The sequence below is a fragment of the Carettochelys insculpta genome, chromosome 2, assembly GCF_033958435.1.
Source record: "Carettochelys insculpta isolate YL-2023 chromosome 2, ASM3395843v1, whole genome shotgun sequence".
NCBI classification, from domain to species: domain Eukaryota; kingdom Metazoa; phylum Chordata; order Testudines; family Carettochelyidae; genus Carettochelys; species Carettochelys insculpta.
The window spans coordinates 193,384,060-193,398,588 of NC_134138.1; the positions used below are offsets into that span (position 1 = coordinate 193,384,060).

Sequence of the window (14,529 nt, forward strand, 5' to 3'; positions counted from 1 at the left end):
CCAGTTTACCAAGAGAACCACATCACTCTGTATGAGTGCCCAGTTAGCATCACTATTTACCATGCTGCAAATCTTTGTCCTCCATGTGTTTGTCAAGAGTAATTTTCTGTTTACTTCCAGATCATTAAAGAAAATATTGAATAGAGCTGGGCTTAGAGCTCAGTTGCTGTGGCTCCCCTATCCCACTCCCCCAGTAGAAGCCTTGTTTGTTGCTGATTCTTCAATGATTCCTACTTTTTTGAGTGGGCAGGTAGCCAGTTCTTAACTCATGTAACCTGCTCTATTTCATAGTTCTAAGTAGAATGTCACACATCACTGAAGCCAAAAGCCTTACATGTTTTGGCTACATCTACACTAGAGAATCTTGTAGATAAAACTGGGGTTTTTGTCGATAAAACTTGTGGAACATCTACACACAAAATGCATTTTGACATCAAAAACTGTCGACAAAAAGCTGTGTAGACCCTCCAGGGGGCCCTTTTGTCGACAGCGCAGGTCAAAAGAGAGATCCGCTTTTATGTGCAGGTGCGATGTGTCAACAGAAGTTTTGTTGGAATGCCTGTTCCGACAGTAACGTCTGTAGACAGATGCTTGTAGTGTAGTCCTAGCCTTTAAGTATATTACACCTACACAGTTGCCTTTGTTGCCCAACTCATGGTCTTATCGAAGAAAGCAATCAGGTTTATCTAAGAAGACCTATTCTCCATAAAACCAGGCTGACTGGCATTGATGATTATATTTTTATCTTTTCATAGTAGGTGGAATCCTGCATCAGTTCTTCCATTTTTTGATGTTAGGCTAACTGGCCCGTTGTACCCCACTTGCCCTTTTAGAACATTGGCACCACATTAGGTCTCGTCCAGTGTTCTGGAACTTCCTCAGAGTCGTTGAGCTCATTGACTGATTGGATTTGGTGCTGGTGGCCATGTAATTTTTGTGGAGTAGGAGGGTGGGGGCTGGAATGGTCTTTTGTCATATGCTTCTGTTTCACCACTTATTTTGGCACCAGCCACCATTGGCCATGGAAGATATGTCCGATCACAAAAGTAAAGTGCGAATGCTGACCTAGATATGGAGCTACTACATAGAGATTTATACCAAAGATATCTGTGAACTTTGGTATGAGATAAGCCCATAGATGTGTATTCAGAATTCCCCAGCCTCTTACACCTCCTCCCCAAAACTTGATGTCCTATGTAAGATGTAACTAGTGTCTGTTTTCCCCACATTTTACTTAAAATACAGATTCACTGATGCAAAAACACAAGCTGTAGTCTTCTGAAGTATCTGTTAACCACAAAAAGATCTTTATTTCAGGTTGCTCACTGATGCTGTGCCTGCAGGAAGATAAAAGCTACCCCACCTCCACCCTGACAAAATATTGACAATAAACACCTGAGATACAGGCTTTATTTATCTCACCAAACTTTTTCTCAGCCACCGACCAAAAGCCACTATGCTGTTTAGGTCTGAGGGCAGGCTGTATCGTTTGCACTTGCTTTTTTTTCTTTCTACAGAAGAGTTTAACTCTTTGTCAAGAGCAGAACTGGAAAAGTTTGGGATACAATAGTCCATTGGTGTTTAAAAAAATGAAAAGAAAAGAGAGAGAGAGAGAGAAAGAGAGAGAAAGTGCGCTCACGGTGCAGGATCTTTTTATTATTTTTCAGTACAGAGTAGGAATCCAAGGTGTGGAGCAGGCTCTGATAGGGCTAGGCCTGGTAGATGCACATAGCAAAAAGGTAGTCCTTGCTTTAAATGATTTCACACTAGCTGTCCATATTAAATCCATGTACGTCATATGCAGCAGGGGCTTAAACCAAGATTTCAAAAGAGCAACTAATGTGAATATTTGTACCGAATCAGAACTAATGCCAGTTATTTGTGCAACACTGTTTTGTGGTAATGCAGAGCTAATTACTATAATACAGATTGAACAGCTCTCATCCGGAACTTATCAGGCACCATCCATACTCCAGCATGATTTTAGTTAGCTGGACAACCACTTATCATAGGTGTGGCCAAGATTCCCATGGTCCCATAAAGTTTGTTTATGGCCACCAGGACTACCGTTCAATGTTCTGTGCTGTTATTTAACTGTAATGTATGCCTAAATGTCTTCTGAGAGCCCAGTAAGCAGCGGAAGTGTTGGTAATGCTGCTAGACCATATTGACCTCCTATGGTCCGGCAAATTCTCTTGTTCATCACTAGTCGGGTTCCAAGGGTGCCAGATTAGAGAGGTTCAGCCTGTATTACCTACTATAAAGCCATTTAGGTGTGTGCCCTATTGTTGTCCACATGGAATAGACAATATGCACACCAATATACTTCACTTTACTTGAGACAAGACACAGTATTTTATGGAAATATGCATCTCATAGAGCTGGAAAGGACCTTGGGAGGTCATCAGGTCCAGTCTCCTGACAGGACCAAGCATCATCCCTTTCTTTTTTTAGCTCCAAATCCTTAAATGGCCCCTTCAAGATTGATCTTACAATCCTCAGGTTAGCAGGCTAGTGCTCAAACCACCAGGCTACTCCTCTCTCCTACAAGATCAGCTGTATAGGCTGGAATCAGAACTGGGCCTCTCACAGAAGAGACGAGAACACACTCACCAAGGTGCCAGCCAGATGAAGCCTGCAGGGCCCAGTATCCCCTGGAGGTCTCTCATCCAAGTACTAGTGAGGCCTGACCCTGCTTAGCTTCCACAATGAGAGGAAGTTAGGGGTGTTCAAGGTTGTACAGCCATAGCCTGTTGCATACACATTGAGTAACTGAATTCTGGAAGGCATGAAGGGAAATGCTTTGCATGAATTTGTTGCCTTTTAATGCAATTTACATATTTTGTAATTGTAAGGGATTTTCTTGTACTCAATTAGTTGCAAGTGGACTCTCCAGTCATGTGCAGAACAATAGAAATGTACTGCCTATAAAACCTGGCACCTAGCCTCTCGCCATGGTTAGTAACCAAAGACTAGCTGAATGTGAACGACAATGACCATTTTCAGTTACAGGGTTACAAACATGCTTGACTTAATATTGCTGTGATCTTTTGCTTTCATTGCTGGGATAGATCAATTCTTCCTACTTGCATAAAGACAAATATAAAACAGCTGTGCAAAAATCACTCTCAAAACAAGATGCTCCAAACCCTGGTGTCCTGTTTGTTGAGGGTTTACTGCTAGCAGCTGTAATAACCAGGTAACAATGCAGTCAGGACTGCTGGAGATTAGCAGCCCCAGTAGGTGGAAAAACAAAGAAAACAGTAGCACTAATAGCGACCAAGGTGAGCCTACAATGCAGACGGGAGATGTGGTTTGAGGGAACTTGAAACAGATGGTGGTGAAATGAGCAAGATGAACTCCAAGGAAGAAGTGAGATTAATGAAAGTTGGTGACAATGCTGGAACGCCCTGTTACAGTGTCCGTCCTTCAGCTCTAACGTGGTGACACCTTTATCGTTGAAGCGGAAGGTGATGATCTGAGTCTGCCCCACAACTTTCACTCCCTCAAACCAACTTCTATTCATTTCACGTTTCCCTCTTCTGTCTTCTGGCGATGGATTGGCTATACCCTTAGAAAACCAACATCACAAGGCAAACCTTAAACTGGAACCCACAAGGAAAAAGGAAGACAGGGCACCCAAGAAACAATCTGCACAGCAAGCAGGAGACTCTGGGATGGTGGGGGAGGAGTAGGAATTGGGTGTGCTCATCTGAGGGGGGAGGAAGAGGAAGGGAAGAGGTGGAGTTAGAAGAGGGGGATGTGGACTTGAGGGAAGGAGTCAAGGGGAGGTGTGGCCTGAGGTGGATGGGGCTTGAGCTTCTCTCCAGGCCTGGAGGAAACCAGCACCTATGTTTTCCTCACTAGCAGCAGCCTTGCTTAACCTCACCCCTCTCTAGTTAATTCATAGACAAGTAAGGCTGGAAGGACCCTGGCGAGGTCACCTAGTGCCTCTCCCCTCAGAGAGGGAGGAAGAAGTAAACTCTGGCAGGCGTTTTCCTAGACTGTTGTTAAAAACCTTCAATGGCAGATTCCACCATCTCACTCGGTAACCTTGTCCCCTCCACCCTCTCCTACTTAACCTTAGCTACCTGTTTTCCAGTTAGAAAGTTGTTCCTAAAATCTCACCTAAACCTCTTTTGCTACAGTCCATTACCTCTTATCCTACTGCTGTTCTGGATTTGAAAGGAGGGTATTCCCCAGAATGTAATCAATGGTAACCATTTTATGGGCATTCAGACACCATGAGCTAATGAAATAGAATACCACATAATTAAGGGTTAATTTGGAGAGAGGCTTTTAGAGATGTCTAAGGAGCTCAATACTGCTGAAAGATTTGGGGAGTGTGTCCTTTAGAGATCATTTGCATGAAATGCAAAGGTGTGCATATGTAATGCTTGTGAAGAAAAGGGGTTTTGTCTATTGTAAACAACTTGTTATAAAGTCACCATTTACGCTATCACCGAATTGTGGAGGCTCACCAATGCTTGAAGTTGTTGTCGGGGGGTACAGAGCAGTCTTCACTGCTGCATAAGATATGGATGGCACAGGGGTCCCTCCATCTAACCATTGTGAGGTTGAAGGTGGGGGATGATTAGTGGTTGAACCAGCTGGCTGGGAGCTTTTTGACTATACGGCTGTAAGACTGATTTGGCTAGTTCTCCCCCCTGCCCCCACCACTCAAAGATAGATCTAAAGCTGGGTCCATGGTTATTTTGTGAGCATCCTCCTTGGTGGATACTGAGATGCTGTGGCTAGGCCTGGAGCCGAAGCCTCTATGAGCTGAAATCACAGAGCGCTGAAGCCACAGAGAGCTGGAATCACAGGGTTTTGCCTACAGCAAAACCCAAAAGACAGAGAGCAAAGGGCTGTCAGGAGTGGGTGGCTGGTAAGAGAAAGCAGCAGGTGGCTGGCAGGAGTGACCAGTGGGTGGGTGGGGGGACAGCTGGCAGAGCAAGTGGAATGTCAGACCAGCACAAAGGGGGCATTGCCTTAGGCTCAGTGAGGGAATGCATCAAGGTGATGTGTCAGGGCCTGCACAGACTGGACAGAGTTGTAAGTGGGGCATTTGAAGCGGGTGTGTGGAGAAACTTTGGGTCTGTGAATGGGACCCTTACAGTATTGGACTGGTGAGCCTGAGAGGCCAAGGACATTGTTCAATCCATTTGAACTGGGACAGTTACTTGAGGGTTGGTTATGAGCTCTGGCTGTGGCATTTTCTCAAGCTTATGCCAATTGACTTTTCTGCCTCTTTCATTAAAAGTTTTTTTTCTACACTCAGACTCTGTGATTGTGAGCGGGGAAGCATTGCCTCTCTGAGGCACCCAGGGGTGTGTGAATTTCCCAGGCTACTGGGTGGGGGCTTGAGATGGTTCTATCTGAGAAAGATGAAAAGGAACCCCTAGATAATGAACTTGGCCCTGGCTGCTGCCGACTCCTTCCGGCAGAAGGGTTACATAAGGTCAAATATAGGTGAGGGAGGAGGCGACAGATAGGTCAATAACTGAGTCTGAAAACCTTGGTGGTTAGAAATCATTGAGCCTAGATGCCTCTGATTAGAGAGTTTATTGAAATTTAGAAAAGTGATGCTCCCTTAAGGCCCTTTATGACCTATGTGTTTTGCACAAGTGAGTTATAAAAGATTAGCCCATACAGTGTATTTTCAGTGAGGTGTCCTGTGGCACCTGAAAGACCAACACATTTATTTGGGCATAAGCTTCCGTGGGCTGAGGCCCACTTTGTCAGGTGCATGAAATGGAAGTTTCAGTTTGGCGGGTAGATATGCACCTTAATATGAGTGTGTTACATTACTATGTGGAGGACCACTGCTGCCTTTACAAGCATGGTGAATGGCAGAGACCTCTTGTGCAGTCCTATACTGTCTGCCAGGTAAGGGGGATCATGACTGTGTAGCGGGCTACTAAGCCTCTATGACAACAGTTCACTTTCTGAAGGGAAACTCCATTTATCCTTATAAAACAAAAACACAGCCCTGGAGCACCTGAAAGACTAACAATATAATTTATTAGCTGATGAGCTTTCATGGGACAGACCCACTTCTTCAGTGCTGAAGAATCCTAAGGATCTGAAGAAGTGGGTCTGTCCAATGAAAGCTCATCACCTAATAAATTACACTGTTGGTTTTTAAGGTGCTACATGAGTGCTTTTCTGTTTTATGAAGATACACTGTTGAAGCATAAGGCTTCTCTGTGTTTAGGCGGCTAACATTCAGCTTTATTGAATTCAATAAGGCAACAGATGAGCCAAACTGGACACTAGTAAAACCGGGTCCAGCAAAGCTGCTTGATGCAGCTAACTCTAGTATTTTATACCCTTACACAGACAAAGCCTAGTGTCAGAGGCAATTAGCTAGAGAATCGTAAATCACTTCTCAAAGAGAAACTATTATCAGCACAAAGAAACAGGTACTAGAGAGCTGGAGCCTTGACTCCAAACAGTTCGTTAACGCATTCCATAGAGCTCATCCTTCCTGCTATTCCCAAACAGGTCAAGGAAAGGACAGGCTCTTGTGTGCGTGCAGAAGCAGGGGATGTGAAATGGCTTCTTATACAAGATGGTTTCCACAAGACTAACACGGCTACCTCTTTGAGTCTATTTATCTTGGAATTTTGACCTTGTTTGGGAGCTGGTGGCAAACTGAGTGCTCCCCAGTGCACACCTATATTTAAGTATGGGAGGGGTAGCTGTGTTAGTCTGGATCTGTAACACCAACGAAGGGTCCTGTGGCACCTTATAGACTAACAGAAAAGTTTTGAGCATGAGCTTTCGTGAGCACAGACTGTGCTCACGAAAGCTCATGCTCAAACCTTTTCTGTTAGTCTATAAGGTGCCACAGGACCCTTCGTTGCTGTTACCTGTATTTAAGACATGGAGGTAAAGTGTTTTTGTTCACTCTAACATTATCAATTTGCAAACCAGTCAAAACTGACAAAAAGCTGACACTGAGTCATTTCAGACTAGTGCTGTAGTGCAGAATCTGTCCCTCTGTTGCAAAGATAATTCACTGATGGAGATCCATTATATGCCCCAGGAAGTCCTGGGGAGTCTCTCTAGGTTCTTGAGAGTGGGCTTAGTGAGTCTTGGGTAGAGCTATGGGCCTTTGTTTTGAGAATGTATTTGCAAGATTAGTTGGACAATGTGGATCCTTGTTCTACAAGGGAGGCTAAATTCAGCCAGAGCCATTGAGGCAGGAGCTCTGAAAAACATTTTCAGACCCATGGGACCACCAGTATGCTTTGTGGGGATGAAGCTGCAAGTACCAGTGTGCCCCAATGGGTGAAGACCTGAGCCTCAGGACTCTGGGAAATAACAGGAATTTAAACTCTGCCTACAAGTAAATTCTGAACTTTAATCCTGGGCTCATTGCTCAGAGCAGACTTTCTGTGACTTCTGACCCTGAAAACCCCAACGTCAATCCATTTTTCAATGGCTATTCCAGACAGCTAACGTATAATTTGTCCTTTTTGATGGAGTCACCAGTATGCTCTGTAATTCTTCAATTTCTTCTCCATCATGATGGCAGGTTTGGTTGGATCTGAGACTCTTTCTCTCTGTGTTGGCTTCATATTTAATAGGATGCATTGGTTCAATTTGGGGCTGTTTAGCTTTATTTCTTTGTTGTTGCTGCGGTTGTTGTTTCAGAAACATTACTTATTTCACCTTACCATGATGGTCAGGCTTCAGCCGAGAAGTCTTCCAACTTACACAGAGCCCTCACCAAGTCCTGTATGACATTATAGTCTCTCTTCTCTCACTTGCTCCCACATCCTATTGAATGTGCTCTCATTTTTCTCTTTATCAAAAGATCTTGTAAGAGTCCAACTGTGCCTGTTCTTCCTCTTCAAGGTTGACACAATCCTTCTGGTCTCCTTTCTTACCTCTGATGTGGAATTCCTCTTTTCTGCCATCTTTTCTCGATGGTCTGGTGCAGTCCAGAAAAGGAAGTAAACCCCAGCAGTGCATTGCTCATGCTATCCTCAGTCAGACTAGTACTGGGGTCCACCAAAGACACCATCATAGTTTATGGGCTCCACACTGTTTGCAGTAAAGGTAGAGATGCACAGGGAGCATACTAGCTTTCCAGGACCACCCAGCACATAGTCAAAGGAGTTCCCTACCTGCCAGGGAAGTCTGGATTTAACCAGGAAGAGGAAGCTGAGCATGAGGGGATGAAGAGGCGAGAAGCAGTCCCACTGGCATGGAATGGGGAGCCCTGGCTTAGCGCCCTAAAGACTGGTCTGATCTGATTCCAAGACTTTTGTTTTGGAACTGTAGGGTAACATGCACCTGGGCTCAGGGGCAAAGGCCTTTACATTGTAGTCCCAAGTAATCCTTTCATGGGACTTCATCAAAGGGAAATTTACGTGTGTTTGCCATCTCTTTGCCATGCTCCAAGCAACATAGCACAATTGTTAATGCCCAATCAAGGCAAAACCTGTAGGACCAAACCAGGCCACAATGGACACATCCTATCCCTTTACTGGAGCTCTCTTCCTAACTGCTTTGAGTCTGAAAAAAAATTAATGATTCGGGGGAGGGATGGACAAAGGTTCAGGGCAGATCTTATTTTGTGGGAATGGTTTCAGCCATCCATGCTGTGCTTATTGATGTGTGTCTTTACTTGTGCAGGAGCCACGAACTCCCATCATGAACTTCCTTGGTGGTGGTGAAAGGAACGTCCTGCAGATCAACCTCCGAACATGGCGTTGGAATGATTGGGATGAAATTAAGCAGTGACATGTGACAGAATCATCAGAAGGTTTTGTGATATAATGTGTGAAACTGGGAAGAGGTGACTATCCATATACTAACGAGTTATGTACCACAGTTAGGAGAGGAGTAAAAGGTAAAAGAGGAGTTTTTTAATGAGTTATTGTGTCTTACTAGAAACATACCATCCAATGAAAAGGTAATTACTGGAGGAGAGCTAAATGCATATATAGGCTCAGCAATGGCTGGACCTGAACCTAGCCACAAGAGCCAGAAACTCTGACAGAGATGAAGACTTGTCTGGCACTGGATGTGGTGACTGCAAACACACTTTCGGAAGAGAGAAACCCACCTTATAAGTAATGTCAGTGGAGGACACTGGTCCCAAACTGACTTCTTTTCCACAATAAGACAGATCACAAATAATTAGTTGTTAGGTAACACCCAGGGAGTATGTGAGAACAGAAGGTTAGTCTTATGGCTGTCCGAGGGCAGAGACAAAAAAGCCTCTGAAACCCTGTGCAAAGGAAAGGCCTAAATGGTGGACCCTTTAAGATGAGAAGAACAACAAGAAGTCCTGTGGCACCTCATAGACTAACAGATTTATTGGAGCATAAGCTTTCGTGGGCAAAGACCTGCTTTGTCAGATGCATGTAGGACAGTGGGTCTTTGCCCACGAAAGCTTATGCTCCCATAAATCTGCTAGTCTACGAGGTGCCTCAGGACTTCTCATTGTGTTTGCGGACACAGAGTAACATGGCTACCCCTCTGGTACTTGTTAGGATGGGAAGGCGAGGCCATACTGGTAGGGGCATAGCCAGCGGAGACTGCAGCACCATAGTGCTAAGATGTCTCTTGCAAGGATTGTGTCTAGAAGGCAGCCAAGGAGGAGACCATAGATTTGGTACATGGTCCAGGTATTAGTGGTTCTCAGAGAGACCAACCTGGGGAACAGCCCGACCTATCATGAAATTTGGAAGAAGATATAAAAAGCCACTGACCCCCAAATAAGGAAGTTAAAAGAAAGAAGGTGAATGAAGTGAATGTTTAGAGCTGAAAGCAGTTTTAAACTGTTTTAACTTTACTTGAGCGAGAGAGAGTGCACCAGCACTGTGAATTAATATATTGCCTGTGTTAAAACGCTGCCACCTGGTGGCTCCTGGCAGAACCGCAGCGTGAAATTTCGTTTTGTCTCATTTGGAATTTATGATCTGATTTGTCCTTTGTTCTGGTGTTTACAGCGACTCACGAGCAACGCCACAGAAAACAGTGATGTAAAACCAGTGCTAGTGAAAGAAGACTCTGGTCCTTTTCAGTGGTGCTTTTACTTATCCTTACTTAAAGCAAGAAATGGAAGCTGTATGGGCCAAATTCAGACTTCATGAAGTGAATACATCCTGTTTGACCTGCTTGCCTTAACAAATTTGGCTCTGTACCAATGTAACTCACTTTTAAAACCTAAATAGAATATTAGCATGGAGCTGTATACATCACAACTTTAATTACACGTCAGTTTCCCTTGAGGTTTACTGAAAGAAGCTGTTCATTCACCCCCTGTTGCTACTCCCATTGCAATAAATGGATTTGAGCTGAAGCTAGGTCTGCTCTACTGTTGCCAGCTAGTTTTTCTTAAAGTCCCAGCTCCTGGAGTCTGGTAATTACATGAGAATCACATATTTTACTAAAAACAAAAAAGCTTCTAATTGTCATAGTCATTGACAAAATCTTGTTACTGTGAATTTTAAAGGTTCAATTACCAGACGGCAAATAAACTGAACCCAAAGTGTAGAATTAAAAAAAAAAACTCATACTTTTGGTGCTTTAATCTAATGGTTTCCATTCTTGGTGTTGCAAGTGCTCAATATTTAGAAGCGATTAAAATCCATCATGAATGAAAATGTCTTAAGGAAATAAGATCTCATGAAATAGGTCTAGGAAGGCAGTTTTCTGTCTGTCTGTACATAAAGCCTTCCACGGTATTGACTGAAAGCCAACCATTGCATGTGCATAGGAATCAAAGAGCATAACTGTCTGGGGACAAAAGTGAAACTGGCTAGTCTGATTCTGCACAGAAGCAGAGAAAAATGTAAAAAATAAACAAATGGCAAAACCCCAATTAAAAGAGTACTTTAGTTTTTAATAATCTAAATGACAAAACAAATCTTAGTTCTCAAATCACAATGGTGCTCTCTCGCCCTCTCCCCACCCTTCCTTCAGTACCAGGCAAATTAGTAGAAACAATAGTAAAGAATAAAATTGTCAGACATGTAGAAGAACATGATTAGTTGGGCAAAAGTCAGCATGGTTTCTGTAGTGCGAAGTCGTGGCTTACTAATCTATTAGAGTTCTTTGAAGGGGTTAACAAACATGCAGACGGGGGGATCCAGCGGACATAATATACTTAGATTTCCAGAAAGCCTTTGACACGGTCCCTCACCAAAGGCTTTTATGTAAATTAGGTGGTCATGGGATAGGAGGAAAGATCCTTTCATGGACTGGAAACTGGTTAAAAGACAGGAAACAAAGGGTTGGAATAAATGGTAAATTTTCACAATGGAGGGGAGTAACTAGTGGTGTTCCCCAAGGGTGAGTTCTGGGACCAATCTTGTTCAACTTGTTCATCAATGATCTAGAGACCGGGTAAGCAGTGAGGTGGCAAAGTTTGCAGATGACACCAAACTGTTCAGAATAGTCAAAACCAAAGTAGATTGTGAAGAACTTCAAAAAGTTCTCAGCGAACTGAGTGACTGGGCAGAAAAATGGCAAATGAAATTTAATGTGGGTAAGTGTACATTGGGTAATGCACATTGGGAAAAATAACCCCAATTACACATACAATGTGATGGGGGCAAATTTAGCTACAACAGATCAGGAAAGGGATCTTGGAATTATAGTGGATAGTTCTCTGAAAACATCCACGCAGTGTGCAGCGGCAGTCAGTAAAGCAAATAGGATATTAGCAATTATTAAAAAAGGGCTAGAAAATAAGACTAAGAATATCATACTTCCTCTATATAAAATTATGGTACGCCCACATCTTGAGTACTGCGTGCAGATGTGGTCTTCTCACTTCAAAAAAGATATACTGGCATTAGAAAAAGTTCAGAAAAGGGCAACTGAAATGATTAAGGGTTTGGAACGGGTCCCATGTGAGGAGAGGCTAGAGAAACTGGGACTTTTCAGCCTAGAAAAGAGGAGACTGAGGGGCGATATGATAGAGGTATATAAAATCATGAATGGTGTGGAGAAAGTGAATACAGAAAAGTTCTTTACTTGTTCCCATAACAGAAGAACTAGAGGACACCAAATGAAATTAATGGGTAGTAGGTTCAAAAGTAATAAAAGAAAATTTTTCTTCACACAGCACACTGTCAACCTGTGGAACTCCTTGCCGGAGGAGGCTGTGAAGGCCAGGACTCTAACAGAGTTTAAAATAGAGCATGATAAATTTTTGGAGGTTAGGTCCATAAATGGCTATTAGCCAAAGGTAAGGTATGGTGCCCCTAGCCTTTAGTCAAAGGCTGGAGACAGGTGGCAGGAGACAAATCGCTTGATCATTGTCTTCGGTTCACCTCCTCTGGGGCACCTGGCACTGGCCACTGTCGGCAGACAGGATACTGGGCTGGATGGACCTTTGGTCTGACCCAGTATGGCTGTTCTTATGTTCCTGCAGCAGCATGCTGTGTTGTACAAATCCATAGTATCTAGGAAGGATGGTAATTTCCAAAGCACCTTTCATTGCCCAGGGGACAGAGAGAGAGAGTAGCTAGGGGCTGTATGCAGGCACATGTAGTTAGAGATGCTGTGTGGCTAGGGGTGAGTTCTGGGCAGGGACAAGATAACTACAGTCTGTGTGCCAGGAGGACTCCCCTGCAGCCCCTGCTGTCTGAGGGCTCTGCCAGCTATAGAGCGGGGTCCCCCACCCCAGCAGCTCCTACTGGCAATGTGAGGAAAAGGGGGCTGGGAGCTGGCCAGGGGAGGGAGAGAGGAGTCCCAGGTCTGGCCCTGGAACTGCCTGACACTTTTACTTCAGTTTAGGGGCAAGGGGGCACTGAGGGGTCACCAGGGCTCAGGCATCCAGACCTGCAGCTCCCAGCTTAATTGGCAGGAGAGAGGGGGAGCAACAGGGATCAGAGTTTCAGCCGAGGGGAGGGGCATGCTGGGGTGGGGGGGGGTCTAGCCTGGGGGTGGGAGGAATGGTGCACTGGGGAGCAGGACTTTAGCCTGTTGGGGCGGCTGCACTGGAGATGGGGCTTCAGCCCTCGGTTCCTGTCCTCAGCCCCGTGGGGTCACCAGCTTGGGCATTCAGCTCTGCAGCTCCCAGTTTCAGTGTGCGGGGGGGTAGGGGGATGCCGGGGACTGGGGCTTCAGCCCCACAGCCTGAAAGGGTTGGCAGACACCCCCCACTCCTTGGAAAATGCTGCTTTAGGGTGCACATGCTGAGGAGTGACACACACCCCAACTCTCTAACAAGGTGGGCTGCCCCTCCTCTGACAGGCTTTGTGTGTGTGTGTGGGGGGGTTGTGTCTACACTTGCAATCTTCATTCGAAAGAAGTATGCAAATGAAGGAAATTGAAAATGCAAATGAGTTGCAGATTTGCATGTCATGCACTTCATTTGCATATTCTTATTTCAAAAGAGCGTCTTTCGAAAGAAGAAAACCAGTGCAGACACTGCTCTTTTGAAAGTACATCCCATCTTCAAAAGACTCCTTCTCATTTAAGATGGGAAGGATGGTCATCCTGCCCTTGGCACTGGTAGAACCCAGCAACTTTTATCTGGGTCCGTTGGGCTGCCTTGCCCAGTGTCAAAGTTTGACTCAGACTCACAATTTATCAGACCACTCTGTTTTATTAGCAAAGCTGCTCTGCTAATACATTTAGAAGTGAGCCCCCCAAGTGGGGCTTGTGTCTCTTAATTTATACAGTTTTTTGGAGAACAAGTTACAGAGAAGTTACAGACAAAAGAAGAAAAAGATTTTAGTCACCACCCTTCGAGATCTCTGAGACCAGTCACATATCTTCAATTACCTGCCACCCTTAACAATCTCCTTTAACAGCTTCCAGTTAACTTAACTAATTGCCCTTCACACCTTCCATTCTGATGCCTGCTTCTTAGACGTGCTGGCTCCATCTTAATTGCTTCTCCATTCAAAAGCTAACTGTCCCTACGTGTGCTCCCCCAGATACTTTGTAACATGTTTTGGCATGCCCTCTCATATACAATGTATCCAGCATGTCCCCTTATACAACGTTATACTTATACAATGTTATACTTCCACACCGGGCAGGGCATAGCTCCCCCCAGGACTCACAGCAGGGAAGTCTTTGGAAAGATTGGGCCTCAAGCACCCCAAGTCAAGGAATGTTATTCCTGCAGAATAGGGTTATGAAGAAGCCAGGCCCTGAGTATGTCCTGCACACCCTCAGCTCTCATTGACCTCAGGGAGAGTAAGCTGAGAATTCCCTGCGCCTGGGAGGACCCATCCCTATGTAGAGATGACACCAAGGACTACCCAATAGCTTCCTCAGCAATTCCTAATCCTGGGTGCAGGGAGGGACGATTCCTTCTCTGAAACCCAAGCAATAGGATGATCAACACTGAAAACCGCACCCTGGATATTAGGTTCTAGTTGACTAGTGCCCAGTGTCAAACGGCCTGTTTTTGAGGAAGGCCCCAGAGAAGCTAGTCAAAGGCTGTGCCTACAGGGTCATGTATTTGGAGTTATTAACCTGGATAACTAAACAGCTTTAGTGAGACTGGTCTCCTGTGGTCAATGGATGGTGGGCAGACACCTG

The 14,529-nt window shown here is 44.7% G+C and overlaps 1 protein-coding gene across 1 annotated transcript in view; it reads left to right on the forward strand.

Annotated features, from left to right (window-relative positions):
• Positions 1–10,840, forward strand: part of GLB1 (galactosidase beta 1) — a 152,213-nt gene extending 141,373 nt beyond the window's left edge. Inside the window, exons 16-17 of the mRNA XM_074988215.1 lie at positions 8,650–8,812; positions 9,972–10,840. Coding sequence (XP_074844316.1) covers positions 8,650–8,757 — 108 coding nt within the window. The 3' untranslated portion in view covers positions 8,758–8,812; positions 9,972–10,840. The remainder of the gene's footprint in view (positions 1–8,649; positions 8,813–9,971) is intronic.
• Positions 10,841–14,529: the final 3,689 nt, after the last annotated feature.